This window comes from Tetrao urogallus (assembly GCF_951394365.1).
Source record: "Tetrao urogallus genome assembly, chromosome: 1".
Taxonomy (NCBI): domain Eukaryota; kingdom Metazoa; phylum Chordata; class Aves; order Galliformes; family Phasianidae; genus Tetrao; species Tetrao urogallus.
Genome location: NC_136813.1, coordinates 2,147,450 through 2,168,387, shown reverse-complemented (window position 1 = coordinate 2,168,387; position 20,938 = coordinate 2,147,450). Strand labels below are relative to the sequence as shown.

General features: G+C 58.5%; 1 protein-coding gene across 1 annotated transcript in view; it reads right to left on the bottom strand.

Annotated features, from left to right (window-relative positions):
* CLPB (ClpB family mitochondrial disaggregase) overlaps positions 1-13,812 on the bottom strand; it is a gene marked incomplete at both ends in the record, with an annotated part of 55,326 nt that extends 41,514 nt beyond the window's left edge. Inside the window, 3 exon segments of the mRNA XM_079545947.1 lie at positions 712-798; positions 10,295-10,346; positions 13,431-13,812. Coding sequence (XP_079402073.1) covers positions 712-798; positions 10,295-10,346; positions 13,431-13,812 — 521 coding nt within the window.
* Positions 13,813-20,938: the final 7,126 nt, after the last annotated feature.

Sequence of the window (20,938 nt, the reverse complement as noted above, 5' to 3'; positions counted from 1 at the left end):
TTGGCCATCCAGGACATTATTTACCCTCTTGGCCACCGGGACACGCAGCTGGATGACAGCTCAGCCTGTGGCCAACCGTTGGCCAAGCAGGACACCATCGGCCTTCTTGGCCACCAGGACTCACTGCTGCCTCACAGCCAGCCTGTGCTCAGCTGCTGGCCACCCGTTGGCCATCCAGGACATTATTTACCCTCTTGGCCACCGGGACACGCAGCTGGATGATGGTCAGCTCAGCTGCTGGCCACCCGTTGGCCATCCAGGACATTATTCACCTTCTTGGCCACCGGGACACGCAGTCAGATGACGGTCAGCCTGTGGCCAACCGTTGACCAAGCAGGACACCATTGGCCTTCTTGGCCACCAGGACTCACTGCTGCCTCACGGTCAACCTGTGGCCAACAACCAGTCAACCAATGGCCATCCAGGACATCATTCACCTTCTTGGCCACCAGGACACACTGCTGCCTCACGGCCAGCCTGTGGCCAACCACCTGTCAACCAATGGCCACCCAAGACACCACGGGCCTTCTTGGCCACTGCTGCTGGCTCACGGTCAACCTGTGGCCAACCACGGTCAACCAATGGCCACCCAGGACACCACGGGTCTTCTTGGCCACCGCTGCTGGCTCACAGTTCCCCTGCTGGCCGCCAGGACCCCCAGGTCCTTCCCTCCTTTCCAGCCCCCGATGGAAGATGCTGAGACAAACGTACCTGGAATTCCTGCTGATGGCTGCCACCATCAGAGCCGTCCAGCCCAGCCGGTGCCTCGCGTTCACATCTGTGCCTTCCTGCAGCAACCTGGACAGAAGGGAGACACGATCAGGAAGAGGATGTGGGGAAAGCATCCCGAGCAGGCAGGAGCTGACGGAGCAACACAACATTTGCAGGCAGCTGTTCCAGCGCGGCCTCTTAACCCACAACCTGATGACGGCTCTGAGCCTTCGGGTGCGACCAGGTGGGCTTCAGAAGGCGCTCACATCTCCAAAGCACGCGCCATCGTTTCGCAGTTTTCGTGCCCAAAAGGACAAGAGATGAGACAAACCCGAAACCTCAGAGGTGCCAAATCACAGGATAACAGCTTGGCTGAGCCTGGGGATCCCTCTGGGTGCTTCTGCTCCCCCCCTGACCCGCAGAGCACAGCACCCGGCTCCCCACGCAGGCGCTTTCTGGAGCTCCCCAAGGAGCGGAGCGCACTCGACGCAAACCTTCCTCTGCTCACAGCTCCCACGCTGCTCTCACCACCCCAAATACGTTCCCATAACCCTGAAGTCATTTCCAAGCAAGGCCCGAGGACCCTGAGCCCAAAGAGGAAAGGAGGATTCGGCAGCACTGCCACAACTGAAGGAACAAAACGGTGACGGGGAGCCTTCATTCGCAGCGGCTGAGCGCGGCTCTGAAAGCCACGACGGAAGATTCCTGCTCATTTAACCAATTAAAAGCTTAACGACGAAGAGCTCTTTGGCAGCCAAGCACGGTTGCTCCATAAAGGTGTGATGCTACGAGGGGCCAGCTGGGATAACAGCCTTCTGCTTCCTCCTCCGGCCACTTAAGCGGGGAAACAAAAGCCCGCATGCCTGCAGCAGAACTCAGACAGCAGGAAAGGAGAAACTCAGACAGAAGGAAAGGAGAAACTCAGACAGAAGGAGAAACCAAGCAGGAGCTGCTGACCCCGGGATGGGACAGGATGCACAGCTGGCGGCAGATTGCTATCTCTGAGCCATCAGTGCGTGCGCCCACAGCGCCGTGGGTCACAGCCATCCCACGGCCCCATCCAACGTGCTGCAGCCCATCTGTGTGCCCTCGGGCAGGAGCAGCCCCTGGAGCGGCACGGAGCAGGAATTCCTGCTGGCCATTGGGACACTTTGCACCCCCCTGCGCCCCACAGCTCCTGGGCACGGTTCCTGCACTCACCAAAGGGCTTTTTCCCCTGCACTGCGTGCACTGGAGGCCGAATGACCCTCATTCTCAAACTGAAATTCAGATCCTGTTTTGGCAGCCAAACGGCTCTGACTGCACAGCTCTGATGGCGGGATAAATACATGAATCCGGTGGTTTCCCATTCTGAAAGCTGGGCCTGCTGGACCAGCACAGCCACAGCACCCACATTTCACTCCCTGCATCACATCACGCATCTTCCAGACATTGCATTCCATGCGGGGGGCCGTGAGCTCTTGCCCCCCCCCCCCCCTTGATTTCACAGCATCACAGAACTGTAGGGGTTGGAAGGGAGCTGCAGAGCTCATGCAGTCCAACCCCCTGCCCAAGCCGTTCCTACAGCAGGTCGCACAGCTCGGCATCCAGGCAGGTCTGGAACATCTGCAGAGCAGGAGATGCCACCACCTCCATGGGCAGTGAACAGTGGGACCATAGAGACACGTTGGGACCCATAGAGACACCTTGGGACCCATAGAGACACGTTGGGACCCATAGAGACATGTTGGGACCCATAGAGATACGTTGACACCCATAGAGATACATTGGGACCCATTGGGACCCATAGAGATACGTTGAGACCCATAGAGACACGTTGGGACCCATAGAGACATGTTGGGAACCATAGAGACACGTTGGAACCCATAGAGACACATTGGGACCCATAGAGACACGTTGGGACCCATAGAGACACCTTGGGACCCATAGAGACACGCTGGGACCCACAGAGACACAGTGAGACCCATAGAGATACATTGGGACCCATTGGGACCCATAGAGATACACTGAGACCCATAGAGACCCGCTGGGACCCATAGAGACACGTTGGGAGCCACAGGGACACGTTGGGACCCATAGAGACACGTTGGGACCCACAGAGACACGTTGGGACCCATAGAGACACGTTAGGACCCACAGGGACACGTTGGGACCCATAGAGACACGTTGGGACCCATAGAGACACACTGAGACCCATTGGGACCCATAGAGACACACTGAGACCCATTGGGACCCATAGAGACACGTTGGGACCCACAGACTCCCCCCCTCCCTGCAGCCTGTTCCATTGCTCCTCTCCTCACTGCACAGCCGTTCCTTCGCACATTGCTGCACAACTTCCTATGCTGCAGTTTCCGGCCGTTTCCCCTCCTCCTGTCTCCACTCCCCACTGATCAGAGTCCATCCTCGCCATTCTGCCCCCCACACCTCAGATGCTGACAGACCTGGATCAGGTCCCCTCTCAGCCTTCTTTTCTCCATGCTGAACAGACCCAGCTCACCCAGCCTTTCCCCATAGCAGAGATGCTCCAGGCCCCTCGCCATCCTGGTGGCCCTGCGCTGTTCTGTTCCCACGAGCTCCCTGTCTGTTTTGTGCCGGATCCCTCGTTCTGCGGGCAGCTCACCATGCAGCAGAGCGACGTGTGACTCCCCAGCAGTGCTGTGCACTCAGCCAGCACCTCCCAGCACCGCGCAGCGCCAGGACTGCAAAGCAGGAGCCGTGCAGCTGCAGGCCGCGCTCTCAGCTGGGATGCGGTGCGGCTCCTGCAGCCCAAAGCGGTGCTGGTAGAGCTGCGTGGCTGCAGAAAGCTGCTCCCTAAGGGCGAGCGCCCTGCGCCGTGTTTGGTTCGAGCACCCCAAGCATCGATCGCACGGCTCCATTCCATGCACAGACATCTGCTGCTGCCCACGACGTTTGGCTGCCTGGGGTCTGAGCGGCGGTCGTCGCTTTATCGACTGTCCTGTCGTTAAATGTCGTTGGAGCAGGCTGCAGGGAGGGGGGGGAGTCTGTGGGTCCCAACGTGTCTCTATGGGTCCCAACGTGTCTCTATGGGTCCCAATGTGTCTCTATGGCTCCCAACGTGTCTCTATGGGTCCCAATGGGTCTCAACGTGTCTCTGTGGGTCCCAACGTGTCTCTGTGGGTCCCAATGTGTCTTTATGGGTCCCAATGTGTCTCTGTGGGTTCCAACGTGTCTCTATGGCTTCCAACATGTCTCTATGGGTCCCAATAGGTCCCAACGTGTCTCTATGGGTCCAAATGTGTCTCTATGGGTCCCAATGTGTCTCTATGGGTCTCAATGTGTCTCTATGGGTCCCAATGTGTCTCTATGGGTCCCAACATGTCTCTATGGGTCCCAATGTGTCTCTATGGCTCCCAACGTGTCTCTATGGGTCCCAACGTGTCTCTATGGGTCCCAACATGTCTCTATGGGTCCCAATGTGTCTCTATGGCTCCCAACGTGTCTCTATGGGTCCCAATGGGTCCCAACGTGTCTCTATGGGTCCCAACGTGTCTCTATGGGTCCCAATGTGTCTTTATGGATCCCAATGTGTCTCTGTGGGTCCCAACGTGTCCCTATGGGTCCCAACGTGTCTCTATGGTCCCACTGTTCACTGCAGCAGGCTGCCCATGGAGGTGGTGGAGTCTCCTGCTCTGCAGATGTTCCAGACCTGCCTGGATGCCGAGCTGTGCGACCTGCTGTAGGAACGGCTTGCGCAGGGGGTTGGACTGCATGAGCTCTGCAGCTCCCTTCCAACCCCTACAGTTCTGAGATGCTGTGATTCTATGGGTCCCAATGTATCTCTATGGGTCCCAACGTGCCTCTATGGGTCCCAACGTGTCTCTATGGTTCCCAATGTGTCTCTATGGGTCTCAACGTATCTCTATGGGTCCCAATGGGTCCCAACATGTCTCTTCTGTGACCTGCTGCAGCACGCAGCCTGGATGGGGGCCAGTCGGGTTTAACACAGAAGCTCCATCCTCCAGCACGTCTTGGATTTCAGCTCAGAACGGGATTTTCCCCGATCTGAGCCACCAAATACCACCGAGCAGCTCAGTGTGCGCCGGCACCGGGCCGGCAGCGCTTTGCGACGGCGCGTTTCGAGCACCAAGGCCTCGTGGCTGCACTGGAATTCGCTGCCGGAGCTTTGGGAGAGAGTTTTGTCGGCTCCTTCACCCCACAGAGCTGCGCAGCGCTTTGATCCGTCCCGCAGAGAAAGGAGCCCCGTGGGGCTGCGCGCCGCGGCCCCGCCACAGATGTGCCTCTATTCAGCCCTCGGTCGGGGTTCTGGGTGAGCGGCTGCGAGCTGACACCGAGCCCAGAGGGCATGTTTGAGTTTGTGCTCAGCGCCCGCCCTCCTGCCAGCTGGAGGAAGAGGAAGCTGGAAACTTGAACTCCGGCTCACAACAACGGCTGCTGGTGGCGCGGGCTGCCGGCATCATCGAATCATCGAATCATAGAATCACCAAGGTTGGAACAGACCTCAAAGCTCATCCAGTCCAACCGTTCACCCATCACCAACTGCTCCCACTGAACCACGTCCCTCAACACAGCATCCAGCCTTGCCTTCAACACCCCCAGGCTCGGTGCCTCCCCCACCTCCCTGTGCATCCATTGCAGTGCCTGACCACCCTTTCTGAACAGTAATACTTCCTCATGTCCAGCCTGAATCTCCCCTGCAGCAGCTTGAAGCCATTCCCTCTGCTCCTATCACTGATGACACGAGAGCAGAGGCCGACCCCCAGCTCCCTGCAGCCTCCCTTCATGCAGCCATAGAGAGCAATGAGGTCTCCACTGAGCCTCCTCTTCTCCAGGCTGAACATTCCCAGCTCCTTCAGCCTCTCCTCAGCAGCCCTGTGTTCCAGACCCCTCACCAGCTTTGTCGCCCTCCTTTGAACACGTTCCAGGGCCTCAATGTCTTTCTTGCAGTGAGGGGCCCAAAACTGGACACAGCACTCGAGGTGCGGCCTCACCAGAGCTGAATACAGGGGAGCAATCACCTCTCTGCTCCTGCTTGCAACGCTGTTTCTGATGCAGGCCAGGCTGCCATTGGCCTTCTTGGCCACCTGGGCACACTGTGGGCTCCTGTTCAGCCCAGCATCCATCCATACCCCCAGGTCCATTTCCTCTACGCCGTCCTCCAGCCACACCGCCCCAAGCCTGCAGCGTCTCCTGGGTTGTTGGAGCCCAAGTGCAGGACCCGGCATCCCTGCCCTTCTGCTCCGTATGTCGGAGTGCAGGGCTGGGGCAGCGGGCAGGGGCGCCCTGCAGAGCGGGGACGGAAGACGGAGCCCCCCAAGGGAGCAGCGTGGAAGCGCTGCAGCCCTGCTGAGGGCACAGCGGTGCCTGCAGACGCGTCCTTGCGGCCGTCCCTCCTTGAGATGGGTTCTGTCCCCGGGTGCTGAGACGGGAGAAACGGCACCACAACGAGGGCGGCTGTTGGAAATGAGAGGTTCTGAAGGGAAACCAAACCGAGAGAGGACGGCAGAGCCGCCCGGGGGGCACAAAGGGCGTCCAGAAGCAGCGCTGCTTGCGCTCATCTCCCACCGGCCTCAGCTCACACGGCTCTGCTTGGAGCTCTGCTGGCCCCTCGCCATCTCTCAGCCACCAAAACAGCAAAGCTGGGCACGCACAGATCTGCTGCTCGTGGGGCGAAGGCTCAGAAAAGGGACTTGTTGACTGGGACCCCTTGTTGGCTGGTGAGGTCCCAGAAGACTGGAGGCTTGCCAACGTGACTCCCATTGACAAGAAAGGTCGTGAGGATCCGGGGAGCTACAGGCCTGTCAGCCTGACCTCAGTGCCAGGGAAGGTGATGGAGCAGACTGTCTGCAGGGAGATCATGCGGCATGTGCGGGGTGAGCGGGGGATCAGGCCCAGCAGCATGGGTTGGTGAAGGGCAGGTCCTGCTTGACCAACCTGAGCTCCTTCTATGATCTAGTGACCCATCAGGTGGATGAGGGAAAGGCTGTTGATGTGGTCCGCCTAGACTTCAGCACAGCCTTTGGCACTGTCTCCCATAGCATTTCCTGCAGGAGCTGGCAGCCCGAGGCTTGGATGGCTGCACTGTGGGCTGGGTGAGGAGCTGGCTGGAGGGCCGGGCACAGAGAGTGGTGGGGAATGGAGTCAAATCCAGCTGGCGACCGGTTCTGAGCGGTGTTCCCCAGGGGTCGGTGCTGGGCCTGTCCTCTTCAATATCTTTATTGATGACCTCGATGAGGGCATCGAGTGCACCCTCAGTACATTCGCAGATGGCACCAAATTGGCTGGAAGCGTGGATCTGCCTGGGGGCAGCGAGGCCCTACAGAGGGATCTGGACAGGCTGCAGAGCTGGGCTGGAGCCAATGGGATGAGTTTCAACAAGGCCAAATGCCGGGTCCTGCACTTGGGCTCCAACAACCCCAGGCGACGCTGCAGGCTTGGGGCGGTGTGGCTGGAGGACGGCGTAGAGGAAACGGACCTGGGGGTCCATCCATAGATGGATGCTGGGCTGAACAGGAGCCCACAGTGTGCCCAGGTGGCCAAGAAGGCCAATGGCAGCCTGGCCTGCATCAGAAACAGCGTTGCAAGCAGGAGCAGAGAGGTGATTGCTCCCCTGTATTCAGCTCTGGTGAGGCCGCACCTCGAGTGCTGTGTCCAGTTTTGGGCCCCTCACTGCAAGAAAGACATGGAGGCCCTGGAACGTGTTCAAAGGAGGGCGACAAAGCTGGTGAGGGGTCTGGAACACAGGGCTGATGAGGAGAGGCTGAAGGAGCTGGGAATGTTCAGCCTGGAGAAGAGGAGGCTCAGGGGAGACCTCATTGCTCTCTATGGCTGCCTGAAGGGAGGTTGTAGTGAGCTGGGGGTCGGCCTCTGCTCTCGTGTCATCAGTGATAGGAGCAGAGGGAATGGCTTCAAGCTACGGCAGGGGAGATTCAGGCTGGACATGAGGAAGTATTACTGTTCAGAAAGGGTGGTCAGGCACTGCAATGGATGCCCAGGGAGGTGGTGGAGGCACCGAGCCTGGGGGTGTTCAAGGAAAGGCTGGATGCTGTGTTGAGGGACGTGGTTCAGTGGGAGCTGTTGGTGATGGGTGAACGGTTGGACTGGATGAGCTTTGAGGTCTGTTCCAACCTTGGTGATTCTATGATTCGATGATTCAATGACTTCCAGAAACGCAGCCCTTGGACCGGCGATGGTTTGTCCCTGGAGGTGACCAACAGTCGCGGTCACGGTGCTTTTAACGCGTAGAGGGTTGGGGTGAGGACAAGCAGGCAGCTGAACTGAAAAGGGCAGCTTCCATTTGCGCGGCGTGGAAAAACCAGGGCCTGGCTGCTGCTTCCCCGTTTGTACAGCATGGAAAAGGGAGGTCCTGGCAGCCGCTTCCCGGCTGGAACGCACGCACTGCAGCCCTATGCTGAGCGTGGGGAGCACGGAGCATCCCCGCTGCTGCCCTGCCTGGGCAGGCTCGCCAATCAGCCAGACAGCTCTGAGCAGCAGCTTCCTGCAATTACGAGCAGCAGAACCCATGTGCCAATTAGCGGCACGCCAATATCCCCCCTTCAGCCCTTGATCCAGGCCAGAGCTCAGCCCTGGGCCGCACGGAGCCACGCTGCTTCCTTCGAGCCTCCCGGGGCGGCAAGGAGCAGCGCTGGCCCTGGGGATCCCCTGCGGCACGGAGCAAAATGCCTCAGAGCCACCGGCTGCGGGGGGCGCAGCGGAGAGGAGCGTCTGAACGACAGAATCACAGCATCGCAAGGTGGGAAACGAGCTGCAGGATCATCAGTCCAACACCGCCCATTGCTGCCAGTACCACCAGCACTACATCAGCACGCAGCCCCGCATCCAGGCGCCTCCTGAACGCTGCCAGGGAAGGGATGCTGTAGGGAACCTGCTTGGGCAGGGGGTTGGACTGCATGAGCTCTGCAGCTCCCTTCCGACCCCTACAGCTCTGTGATGCTGTGATTCTATGGGTGCCAACGTGTCTCTATGGGTCCCAATGGGTCTCTATGGGTCTCAACGTGTCTCTATGGGTGCCAATGTGTCTCTATGGGTGCCAATGTGTCTCTATGGGTCTCAACGTGTCTCTATGGGTGCCAATGTGTCTCTATGGGTCTCAATGTGTCTCTATGGGTGCCAATGTGTCTCTATGGCTGCCAATGTGTCTCTATAGGTGCCAATGTGTCTCTATGGGTCCCAACGTGTCTCTATGGGTCCCAACGTGTCTCTATGGGTGCCAATGTGTCTCTATGGGTCCCAGTGTGTCTCTATGGATCCCAATGTGTCTCTATGGGTCTCAACGTGTCTCTATGGGTCCCAATGTGTCTCTATGGGTCCCAACGTGTCTCTATGGGTCCCAACGTGTCTCTGTGGGTCCCAATGTGTCTCTATGGGTCCCAACGTATCTCTATGGGTCCCAACGTGTCTCTATGGCTCCCAAAGTGTCTCTATGGGTCCCAATGGGTCCCAATGTGTCTCTATGGGGGTCAACGTATCTCTATGGGTCCCAATGGGTCCCAGTGTGTTTCTATGGGTCCCAATGTGTCTCTATGGGACCCAATGTGTCTCTATGGGTCCCAATGTGTCTCTGTGGGTCTCAACGAGTCTCTGTGGGTCTCAACGTGTCTCTATGAGTCCCAATGGGTCTCTATGGGTCCCAGTGTGTCTCTATGGGTCCCAATGTGTCTCTGTGGGTCTCAACGAGTCTCTGTGGGTCTCAACGTGTCTCTATGAGTCCCAATGGGTCTCTATGGGTCCCAACGTGTCTCTATGGATGCCAATGTGTCTCTATGGGTCTCAACGTGTCTCTATGGGTCCCAACGTGTCTCTACGGGTCTCAACATGTCTCTATGGGTTCCAATGTGTCTCTATGGGTGTCAATGTATCTCTATGGGTCCCAATGGGTCCCAATGTGTCTCCATGGGACCCAACGTGTCTCTGTGGGTCCCAACGTGTCTCTATGGGTCTCAACGTGTCTCTGTGGGTCCCAATGCGTCTCTATGGGTCCCAATGGGTCCCAACGTGTCTCTATGGGTCCCAACGTGTCTCTATGGGTCCCAACCAAGCCTGCAGCGCTGCATGGGGTTGCTGTGCCCCCACGCAGCCCCCGGCACTGGGCCTTGTTGCACCTCATCCCGTTCCCCTGGGCCCAGCCATCGGCTGATCCAGATCCCTGTGCAGGGCCTCCCTGCCCTCACGCAGATCCACCCCACCTCCCAGCTCGGTGTCACTGCACACTCAATGCCCTCCATGCCTCCATCGGAGCCATCCATGAAGACATGAAACAGGATGGGCCCCAGGGGGACCCCGCTGCAAATGGGGCACAGCTGGGCTTCACCCCATTCACCGCCATTGAGCGCGGCCCTCAGCCGGCTCCTCATCCAACCGAGGCTAAAACTGCCCAGGCCACGGGCAGCCAGTTTGTGCAGCAGGATGCTGTGGCTGCCCGTGCCAAAGGCTGCGCTGAAGTCTGGGTGGACACATCAGCAGCCTTTCCCTCATCTACCAGTCTGCTCACCCAGCCGTAGGAAGCTCCCATCCCACGCAAGCTTCCAGGCCACCCCAAAGCTGTCGGCGTTCTTTTGGGCACTTCTAGGAATCTGCTCACCTGTTGACTTCGGAAACGTTGTTGATCCTGGCGGCTTCCAGCAGAGCATCTTCTGAAAGCAAAGGAGAGAAAACGAGTCAGGAGGCGCTCAGAGCGGGTCGAGTGCTCCCAAGCTGCTCGCTGGCTGACTGAGGGCCGCCCCGCTGTTGGCACTGGGTTGGCACAGATCTGCCATGGATGGTCAACAAGCGCAGGGCTCAAAGCGTGCGATGGAGCCGGGGGGCAGCATCACAGCACCGCAGCAAGGGAGCAGCTGGGCCAACAGCTGTGGAAACAAAGCTGGCACAGACAGCAGCCAGCCGTCAGAGGCTCCCAACGGCAGCGGGAGCGCTGCGCGGTCCGAGCAGGACATCTCCTGGCTGCAAGGGGAAGGACAGCATCCCGGCCCTGTGGCCCCCAGGAGGGACGGCTCTCTTGCCGCGTGTTGCCTGCAAGGTTCCCAGCGCTGCTGCAAACCTCAGCGTCTCTTTCGCTCTGCTGCTCCAGGACGAGCCAGCAGCTCTTCTGGGTGTCGCATGCAGCTCGTCCTGCTCGTGCCTCCACGTCTTCCAATGGCGTCCTGGGGTGCATTGCACAGAGCGTGGCCAGCAGGTCGAGGGAGGTGATCCTCCCCCTCTGCTCTGCCCTGCTGAGGCCTCATCTGGAGCCCTGCGTCCAGTTCTGGGCTCCCCAGCACAAAACAGACAGGGAGCTCTTGGGAAGAGTCCAGCGCAGGGCCAAAAGATGGGGAGGGGCCTGGAGCATCTCTGCTATGGGGAAAGGCTGAGTGAGCTGGGTCTGTTCAGCATGGAGAAAAGAAGACTGAGAGGGGACCTGATCCAGGTCTATGAATATCGAAGGTGTGGGGGGCAGAATGGCGAGGCCGGACTCTTTTCAGTGGTGAGTGGAGACAGGACGAGGGGAAACGGCTGGAAACTGCAGCACAGGAAGTTCCGCACAAACATGCGCAAGAACTTCTTTACAGTGAGGAGAGGAGCACTGGAACAGGCTGCAGGGAGGTGGTGGAGTCTCCTTCTCTGGAGATGTTCCAGACCTGCCTGGATGCCGACCTGTGCGACCTGCTGTAGGGAACCTGCTTTGGCAGGGGGGTTGGACTCGATGAGCTCTGGAGGTCCCTTCCAACCCCTACAATTCTGTGATTCTGTGATTCTGTGGTTCCAGCAGCATCGCCACGGCTCAGAGCTGGGCAGCTCAGCATTGAGAGCAGCGCTCCAGGTTTGGCTTCCCCAGGGCACAGCAGAGGGGAGGAGAGCAGAAACACTCTCACCCTGCTGCCCGCGCTCTGTGCCGTGCCCCCCAGGGGACCATCGGCCTCTTTGGCCACCAGGGCAACACTGCTGCCTCGTGGGCAACCAACGGTCAACTTCTGCTGGTCACCCATCGGTCAACCATTGCTTTTTGGGGACCAGGTCACACTGCTGCTCATGGGCAACCACTAGTCAACTGCTGATGAACTGCTGGTCAAACACTGGCCAACAATTGGTCTGTTTGGCCATCAGGCACACTGCTGCTCATGGGCAGCCATTGGTCAACTGCTGATGAACTGCTGGTCAATTATTGGCCTCTTTGGTCACCAGGATGCACTGCTGGCCCATGGGCAACCATTGGCCAAACACTGGCCAACTGTAGGTCAACCATTGCTCTTTTTGGCCACCAGGTCACACTGCTGCTCATGGGCAGCGACTGGTCAACTCCTGATGAACTGCTGGTCACCCATTGGTCAACCATTGGCCTTCTTGGCCACCATGGGATACTACTCGCTCAAGGGCAACCATTAGCCCAACACTGGCCAACTATTGGTCTGTTTGGCCATCAGGCACACTGCTGCCTCGTGGGCAGCCATTGGTCAACTCCTGATGAACTGCTGGTCAATTATTGGCCTCTTTGGCCACCAGGACGCACTGCTGCCTCATGGGCAGCCATTGGTCAACTGCTGATGAACTGCTGGTCAAACTCTGGTCAATTATTGGCCCTACTGGCCGCCAGGGCACACTGCTGCTCATGGGCAGCCATTGGTCAACTACTGATCAACTGCTGGTCAATTATTGGCCTCTTTGGCCACCAGGATGCACTGCAGGCCCATGGGCAACCATTGGCCAACCACTGCTCAACTGCTGGTCAACCGTTGGCCTTTCTGGCCATCAGGGCTCAACTACTGATGAACCATTGGTCAACTACTGGCCTTTTTGGCCACCAGGACACGCTGCAAGCCCATGGGCAGCCATTGCTCAACTCCTGATGAACTGTTGGTTGATCATGGGTCTTTTCGGCCACCAGGGCAACACTGCTGCCTCATGGGCAGCCATTGGTCAACTACTGATGAACTGCTGATCAACTACTGGCCTCTTTGCTCATCAGGACGCACTGCAGGCCCACGGGCAACCATTGGTCAACTGCTGACCAACTCTGGTCACCCATTGGTCACCCATTGCTCTGTTTGGCCACCAGGGCACACTGCTGCTCATGGGCAACCATTGGTCAACTACTGATCAACTGCTGGTCAATTATTGGCCTCTTTGGCCACCAGGATGCACTGCTGGCCCATGGGCAACCATTGGCCAACCACTGCTCAACTGCTGGTCAACCGTTGGCCTTTTTGGCCATCAGGGCTCATGGGCAACCATTGCTCAACTCCTGATGAACCTTTGGTCAATCATGGGTCTTTTCGGCCACCAGGGCAACACTGCTGCCTCATGGGCAGCCATTGGTCAACTACTGATGAACCACTGGTCAACTACTGGCCTTTTTGGCCACCAGGGCACACTGCAGGCCCATGGGCAGCCATTGCTCAACTCCTGATGAACCATTGATCAACTACTGGCCTCTTTGCTCACCAGGACGCACTGCAGGCCCACGGGCAACCATTGGTCAACTGCTGACCAACGCTGGTCACCCATTGGTCACCCATTGCTCTGCTTGGCCACCAGGGCACGCTGCTGCTCATGGCAGCCATTGCTCAACCACTGCTGCTCAACCACGGCTCTTTTTGCCCCCCTGCTGCCTCACTGCAGGCCCCGCCGTCCCCCACAGCCCCCAGCTTCCTCTCAGCCCCTCCGACCCACCGGGACCCCCCGCCCCCCCCCATCTATTTGACCCCTCACACCGAACTCCGCCCCCCCCCCCCGTTTATACCCACCCTTGGCGGATCGCTCCCTCCCGAAGCACGCTGCCAGCGCGCCCAGCGCAACCAACGCCGCCCCGGGGGGGGGTTTCCCATGGCCGCTCCGTTCCCTTCGTGGCTCAGTCGTTAAGTTACGGCTCGGCCCGGGCCCGGCGCTGTCCCAGCACGGCAGCCGCCCCCCCGCGGTCGCTCCCCGCCAAAGCGGCTCTGCGCTCGTCGTCCTCACGGGATGGCGGCGGCCTCTGGCGGCGGATCCAGGCATCAAGCGGAGCCATTCGGCCGCGGTGCGCACCTCCGGATCTCCGGGAGCGGCCCGCGGGGCACGGAACCACCGGCAAGGCCCGACGAGCCGAGCCAGGCCCGGCGGCGGCGGGCGGCCCCAAAGGGCGGCCAGCATCGTCCGCGGAGCCGCCGGCACCGAACCCCCCCGGCTCAGCGCTCACGCCGGTGAAACAAGATGGCGGCCGCCGGCGCGCAAAGGCTGCTGGGAGGCGTAGTTCGCACCGAAGGAGCCGCCGCGATGACGTCACGAGAAAACACCACAGCTCCCAGGGTGCACCGCAAGGCGTCCAACTTCCTGGGAGTGGCCGGAAACGCAGCGCGCAGACCGCAGCGCTTCCGGGATTTGACCGGAAGCGGTCGTATCTCCCGTTGAGGGGCGGTGCGGGTCTGAGCCCGGGATGGGACGGAGAGCCGCGGGTTCGAGTCCCGGCCGGGGACGTGCGGGGTTTGCGCGTGGCTCAGCCGCACCGCACGCGGCGCTCACACACGCTCACATGTCGGCACAAGGGCGGGCGTGCACACCTGTGCCAGCGTGCCACATCCCCATCCCGTTCCCCAATCCTGTTTCCCCCAGCCCACATCCCCAGCCCACACCCAAATCCCATTGCCCAACCCTATAACCCAATCCCATTCCCCAGTCCTGCTCCTCACCCCTGTTCGCCCCCATTCCATACCCCCATCCCATTTCCCAATCCCACCATTCCAATCCCATTCCCCAATCCTATTCCCCCCATCCCATACCACCATCCTGTTCCCCAACCCCATTCCCCAATCCCATTCCCCAATCCCATATCCCAATTCCATACCCAAATCCCATCCTTTCCCCCCACCCCATTCCCCAATCCCATTCCCCAATCCCATATCCCAATTCCATACCCAATCCCATCCTATCCCCCCAACCCCATTCCCCAATCCCATTCCCCCATCCCATTACCCAACCCTATATCCCCATCCCCAATCCCCTTCCCTACCCCCATTCCCCCCATCCTGTTCCCCAAATCCATACCCCAATCCCACCCCCCATCCCATTCCCCCATCCCACATCCCGATCCCATATCCCAACGCCATGCCCCAAACCCATCCCCCAGCCCATATCTCCATTCCATTCCCAATCCCATGTCCTAACCCCATATCCCCAGCACAGCCCATCCCCCAATCCCACTGCCCAGCCCTATAGCCCAATCCCATTCCCCAGTCCCGTTCCTTACCCCTGTTCCCCCCATCCCATTCCCCAACCCCATTCCCCAACCCCATACCCCAATTCCATACCCAAATCCCATCCTATCCCCCAAACCCCATTCCCCAACCCCATCCACCAACCCCATTCCCAATCCCATACCCCCATCCTGTTCCCCAATCCTATATCCCCAATGCCCCAAACCCATCCCCCAGCCCATATCCCCAGCCCATCCCCCAATCCCATTCCCCAGCCCCGTTCCTCACCCCTGTTGGCCCCCCTTCCATACCCCCATCCCATTTCCCAATCCCACCATTCCAATCCCATTCCCCAATCCTATTCCCCCCATCCCATACCACCATCCTGTTCCCCAATCCCATTCCCCAATCCCATTCCCCAATCCCATATCCCAATCCCATACCCAATCCCATCCTTTCCCCCCACCCCATTCCCCAATCCCATTCCCCAATCCCATATCCCAATTCCATACCCAAATCCCATCCTATCCCCCCAGTCCCATTCCCCAATCCCATACCCCAATTCCATACCCAATCCCATCCTATCCCCCCAACCCCATTCCCCAATCCCATTCCCCCATCCCATTACCCAACCCTATATCCCCATCCCCAATCCCCTTCCCTACCCCCATTCCCCCCATCCTGTTCCCCAAATCCATACCCCAATCCCACCCCCCATCCCATTCCCCCTATCCCACATCCCGATCCCATATCCCAACACCATGCCCCAAACCCATCCCCCAGCCCATATCTCCATTCCATTCCCAATCCCATGTCCTAACCCCATATCCCCAGCACAGCCCATCCCCCAATCCCACTGCCCAACCCTATAGCCCAATCCCATTCCCTAGTCCCGTTCCTCACCCCTGTTCCCCCCTATTCCATACCCCCATCCCATTCTCCAACCCTGTTCCCCAACCCCATACCCCAATTGCATACCCAAATCCCATCCTATCCCCCAACCCCATTCCCCAATCCCATTCCCAATCCCATACCCCCATCCCATTACCCAACCCTATATCCCAATCCCTAATCCCCTTCTCTACCCCCATTCCCCCCATCCCATCCCCCATCCTGTTCCCCAACCCCATTCCCCAATCCCATACCCCCATCCCATTATCCAACCCTATATCCCAATCCCCAATCCCATTCCCCAACCCCATACCCCAATTCCATACCCAAATCCCACCCCTATCCCATACCCCAGCCCCATCCCCCATCCCATCCCCCACTCCCATTGCCAACCCTATATCCCCCAATCCCTTTCCCCACCCTCATTCCCCACCATTCCATACCCAAACCCATATCCAACCCCGTATCCCAATCCCATCCCCCATCCCATCCCCCAATCCCATTGCCCAACCCTATACCCAATCCCAGCCCCCAATCCTGCCCCCCATTCCCATTCCCTTACCCTATTCCTCCCCAACCCATTCCCCTCCCACCCCATTCTCCCCCCTGCCATTCCCACCCCAGTATCCCCCATCCCATTCCCAATCTTCCATCCCATTTCCCCCATCCCATCCCATCCCATCCCATCCCATCCCATCCCATCCCATCCCATCCCATCCCATCCTTCCCACCCCATTCCCATCCCAATCCCACCCCAATCTCTCCCATTCCTATTCCCGTCCCAATCTCCCATCCCATTCCTCCCCATCCCATTCCCATCCCCATCCCCAACCTTCCATCCCATTCTTCCCACCCCATTCCCATCCCCCAATCCCAATAACCCCCATCCCCTTTCTCCCCATCCCATTCCATCCCATTTCCATTCCACATCCCATCCCCAATTTGCCGCCCCATTCTTCCAATCCCATTCCCATCCCCCAATATCAATAACCTCCATCCCATCCCATCCCATCCCATCCCATCCCATCCCATCCCATCCCATCCCATCCATCCTATCCCATCCCACCCCATCCCACCCCATCCCATCCCGATCTTCCATCCCATCCCCACCCCATTCCCTCCCCTCAATCCCAATCTCCCTTATCCCCATCCCATTCCCATCCCCCAACCCCAATCTCCCCCATCCCATCCCATCCCATTCCCATCCCCCAATCCCAATAATGCGCATCCCATCCCATCCCATCCCCATTTCCCCATCCCCATCTCCATCCCATTCCCATCCCATTACCCCCATCCATCCCATCCCATCCTATCCCACCCCATTCCCTCCCCTCAATCCCAATCTCCCCCATCCCATCCCATTCCCATCCCAACCCCATTATCTCCCATCCTAATGCTATCTCCCAATCCCAATAACCCTCACCCCATCCCACCCCCACCCCATTCCCATCCCTCTCTCCCCCATCCCGTTCCCATTCCCAATCTCCCATTCCCATTCCTCCCCATCCCAATCCATCCCATTCCCATTCCACATCTCATTCCCATTCTCCATCCCATTCCTATCCCCCAATCCCATCCCATCCCATTCTATTCTGATTCACCATCCCATCCCCACCCCATTCCCACCCCTCAATCCCAATTTCCCTATCCCATTCCCATTCCCATCTCTATTCCCAAACTCCCCTGTCCCCATTGCCATCCCCCAATCCCAATAATCCCCATCCCATCCCATTCTCCATCCCAATCTCCCCATTCCCATCTTCATCCCATTCTCATCCCATCCTGACCCCAATCTCTCCCATCCCATCCCCACCCCATCCCCCAATCCCAATAACTTCCATCCCATCCCATCCCATCCCATCCCATCCCATCCCATCCCAGTCTCCCACCCCATTCCCACCCCAATCTCCCCCACCCCATTCCCATCCCCTAATCCCAATAACCCCCAACCCATTCCCATTCTCCCATCCCATTCCCATCCTATTCCTCACCCCATTCCCATTCCTATCTCCTCATTCCCATCCCATTGCCCCATCCCACTCCTCCCCATCCCATTCCCAACCTTCCATCCCATTCCTCCCATCCCATCCCCATCCCATTCCCATCTCCCCATCCCCAATTCCCATCCTCCCACCCCATTTCCATTCCACATCCCATTCCCATCCTGACCCCATCCCCCATTCCCAATAACGTCCATCCCATCCCATCCATCCCAACCCATCCCATCCCATCCCACCCCCATCCCATCCATCCCATCCCATCCCATCCCATCCCATCCATCCCAACCCATCCCATCCCATCCCACCCCCATCCCACCCCCATCCCATCCATCCCATCCCATCCCATCCCATCCCACCCCCATCCCATCCCATCCCATCCCATCCCATCCCATCCCATCCCATCCCATCCCATCCCATCCTTCCCACCCCATTCCCATCCCAATCCCACCCCAATCTCTCCCATTCCTATTCCCGTCCCAATCTCCCATCCCATTCCTCCCCATCCCATTCCCATCCCCATCCCCAACCTTCCATCCCATTCTTCCCACCCCATTCCCATCCCCCAATCCCAATAACCCCCATCCCCTTTCTCCCCATTCCATTCCATCCCATTTCCATTCCACATCCCATCCCCAATTTGCCGCCCCATTCTTCCAATCCCATTCCCATCCCCCAATATCAATAACCTCCATCCCATCCCATCCCATCCCATCCCATCCCATCCCATCCCATCCCATCCCATCCCATCCATCCTATCCCATCCCACCCCATCCCACCCCATCCCATCCCGATCTTCCATCCCATCCCCACCCCATTCCCTCCCCTCAATCCCAATCTCCCTTATCCCCATCCCATTCCCATCCCCCAACCCCAATCTCCCCCATCCCATCCCATCCCATTCCCATCCCCCAATCCCAATAATGCGCATCCCATCCCATCCCATCCCCATTTCCCCATCCCCATCTCCATCCCATTCCCATCCCATTACCCCCATCCATCCCATCCCATCCTATCCCACCCCATTCCCTCCCCTCAATCCCAATCTCCCCCATCCCATCCCATTCCCATCCCAACCCCATTATCTCCCATCCTAATGCTATCTCCCAATCCCAATAACCCTCACCCCATCCCACCCCCACCCCATTCCCATCCCTCTCTCCCCCATCCCGTTCCCATTCCCAATCTCCCATTCCCATTCCTCCCCATCCCAATCCATCCCATTCCCATTCCACATCTCATTCCCATTCTCCATCCCATTCCTATCCCCCAATCCCATCCCATCCCATTCTATTCTGATTCACCATCCCATCCCCACCCCATTCCCACCCCTCAATCCCAATTTCCCTATCCCATTCCCATTCCCATCTCTATTCCCAAACTCCCCTGTCCCCATTGCCATCCCCCAATCCCAATAATCCCCATCCCATCCCATTCTCCATCCCAATCTCCCCATTCCCATCTTCATCCCATTCTCATCCCATCCTGACCCCAATCTCTCCCATCCCATCCCCACCCCATCCCCCAATCCCAATAACTTCCATCCCATCCCATCCCATCCCATCCCATCCCATCCCATCCCATCCCATCCCAGTCTCCCACCCCATTCCCACCCCAATCTCCCCCACCCCATTCCCATCCCCTAATCCCAATAACCCCCAACCCATTCCCATTCTCCCATCCCATTCCCATCCTATTCCTCACCCCATTCCCATTCCTATCTCCTCATTCCCATCCCATTGCCCCATCCCACTCCTCCCCATCCCATTCCCAACCTTCCATCCCATTCCTCCCATCCCATCCCCATCCCATTCCCATCTCCCCATCCCCAATTCCCATCCTCCCACCCCATTTCCATTCCACATCCCATTCCCATCCTGACCCCATCCCCCATTCCCAATAACGTCCATCCCATCCCATCCATCCCAACCCATCCCATCCCATCCCACCCCCATCCCACCCCCATCCCATCCATCCCATCCCATCCCATCCCATCCCATCCCATCCATCCCAACCCATCCCATCCCATCCCACCCCCATCCCACCCCCATCCCATCCATCCCATCCCATCCCATCCCATCCCACCCCCATCCCATCCCATCCCATCCCATCCCATCCCATCCATCCCATCCCATCCTTCCCACCCATTCCCATCCCAATCCCACCCCAATCTCTCCCATTCCTATTCCCGTCCCAATCTCCCATCCCATTCCTCCCATCCCATTCCCATCCCCATCCCCAACCTTCCATCCCATTCTTCCCACCCCATTCCCATCCCCCAATCCCAATAACCCCCATCCCCTTTCTCCCCATCCCATTCCATCCCATTTCCATTCCACATCCCATCCCCAATTGCCGCCCCATTCTTCCAATCCCATTCCCATCCCCCAATATCAATACCTCCATCCCATCCCATCCCATCCCATCCCATCCATCCCATCCCATCCATCCTATCCCATCCCACCCCATCCCACCCCATCCCATCCCGATCTTCCATCCCATCCCCACCCCCATTCCCTCCCCTCAATCCCAATCTCCCTTATCCCCATCCCATTCCCATCCCCCAACCCCAATCTCCCCCATCCCATCCCATCCCATTCCCATCCCCCAATCCCAATAATGCGCATCCCATCCCATCCCATCCCCATTTCCCCATCCCCATCTCCATCCCATTCCCATCCCATTACCCCCATCCATCCCATCCCATCCTATCCCACCCCATTCCCTCCCCTCAATCCCAATCTCCCCCATCCCATCCCATTCCCATCCCAACCCCATTATCTCCCATCCTAATGCTATCTCCCAATCCCAATAACCCTCACCCCATCCCACCCCCCACCCCATTCCCATCCCTCTCTCCCCCATCCCGTTCCCATTCCCAATCTCCCATTCCCATTCCTCCCCATCCCAATCCATCCCATTCCCATTCCACATCTCATTCCCATTCTCCATCCCATTCCTATCCCCCATCCATCCCATCCCATTCTATTCTGATTCACCATCCCATCCCCACCCCATTCCCACCCCTCAATCCCAATTTCCCTATCCCATTCCCATTCCCATCTCTATTCCCAAACTCCCCTGTCCCCATTGCCATCCCCCAATCCCAATAATCCCCATCCCATCCCATTCTCCATCCCAATCTCCCCATTCCCATCTTCATCCCATTCTCATCCCATCCTGACCCCAATCTCTCCC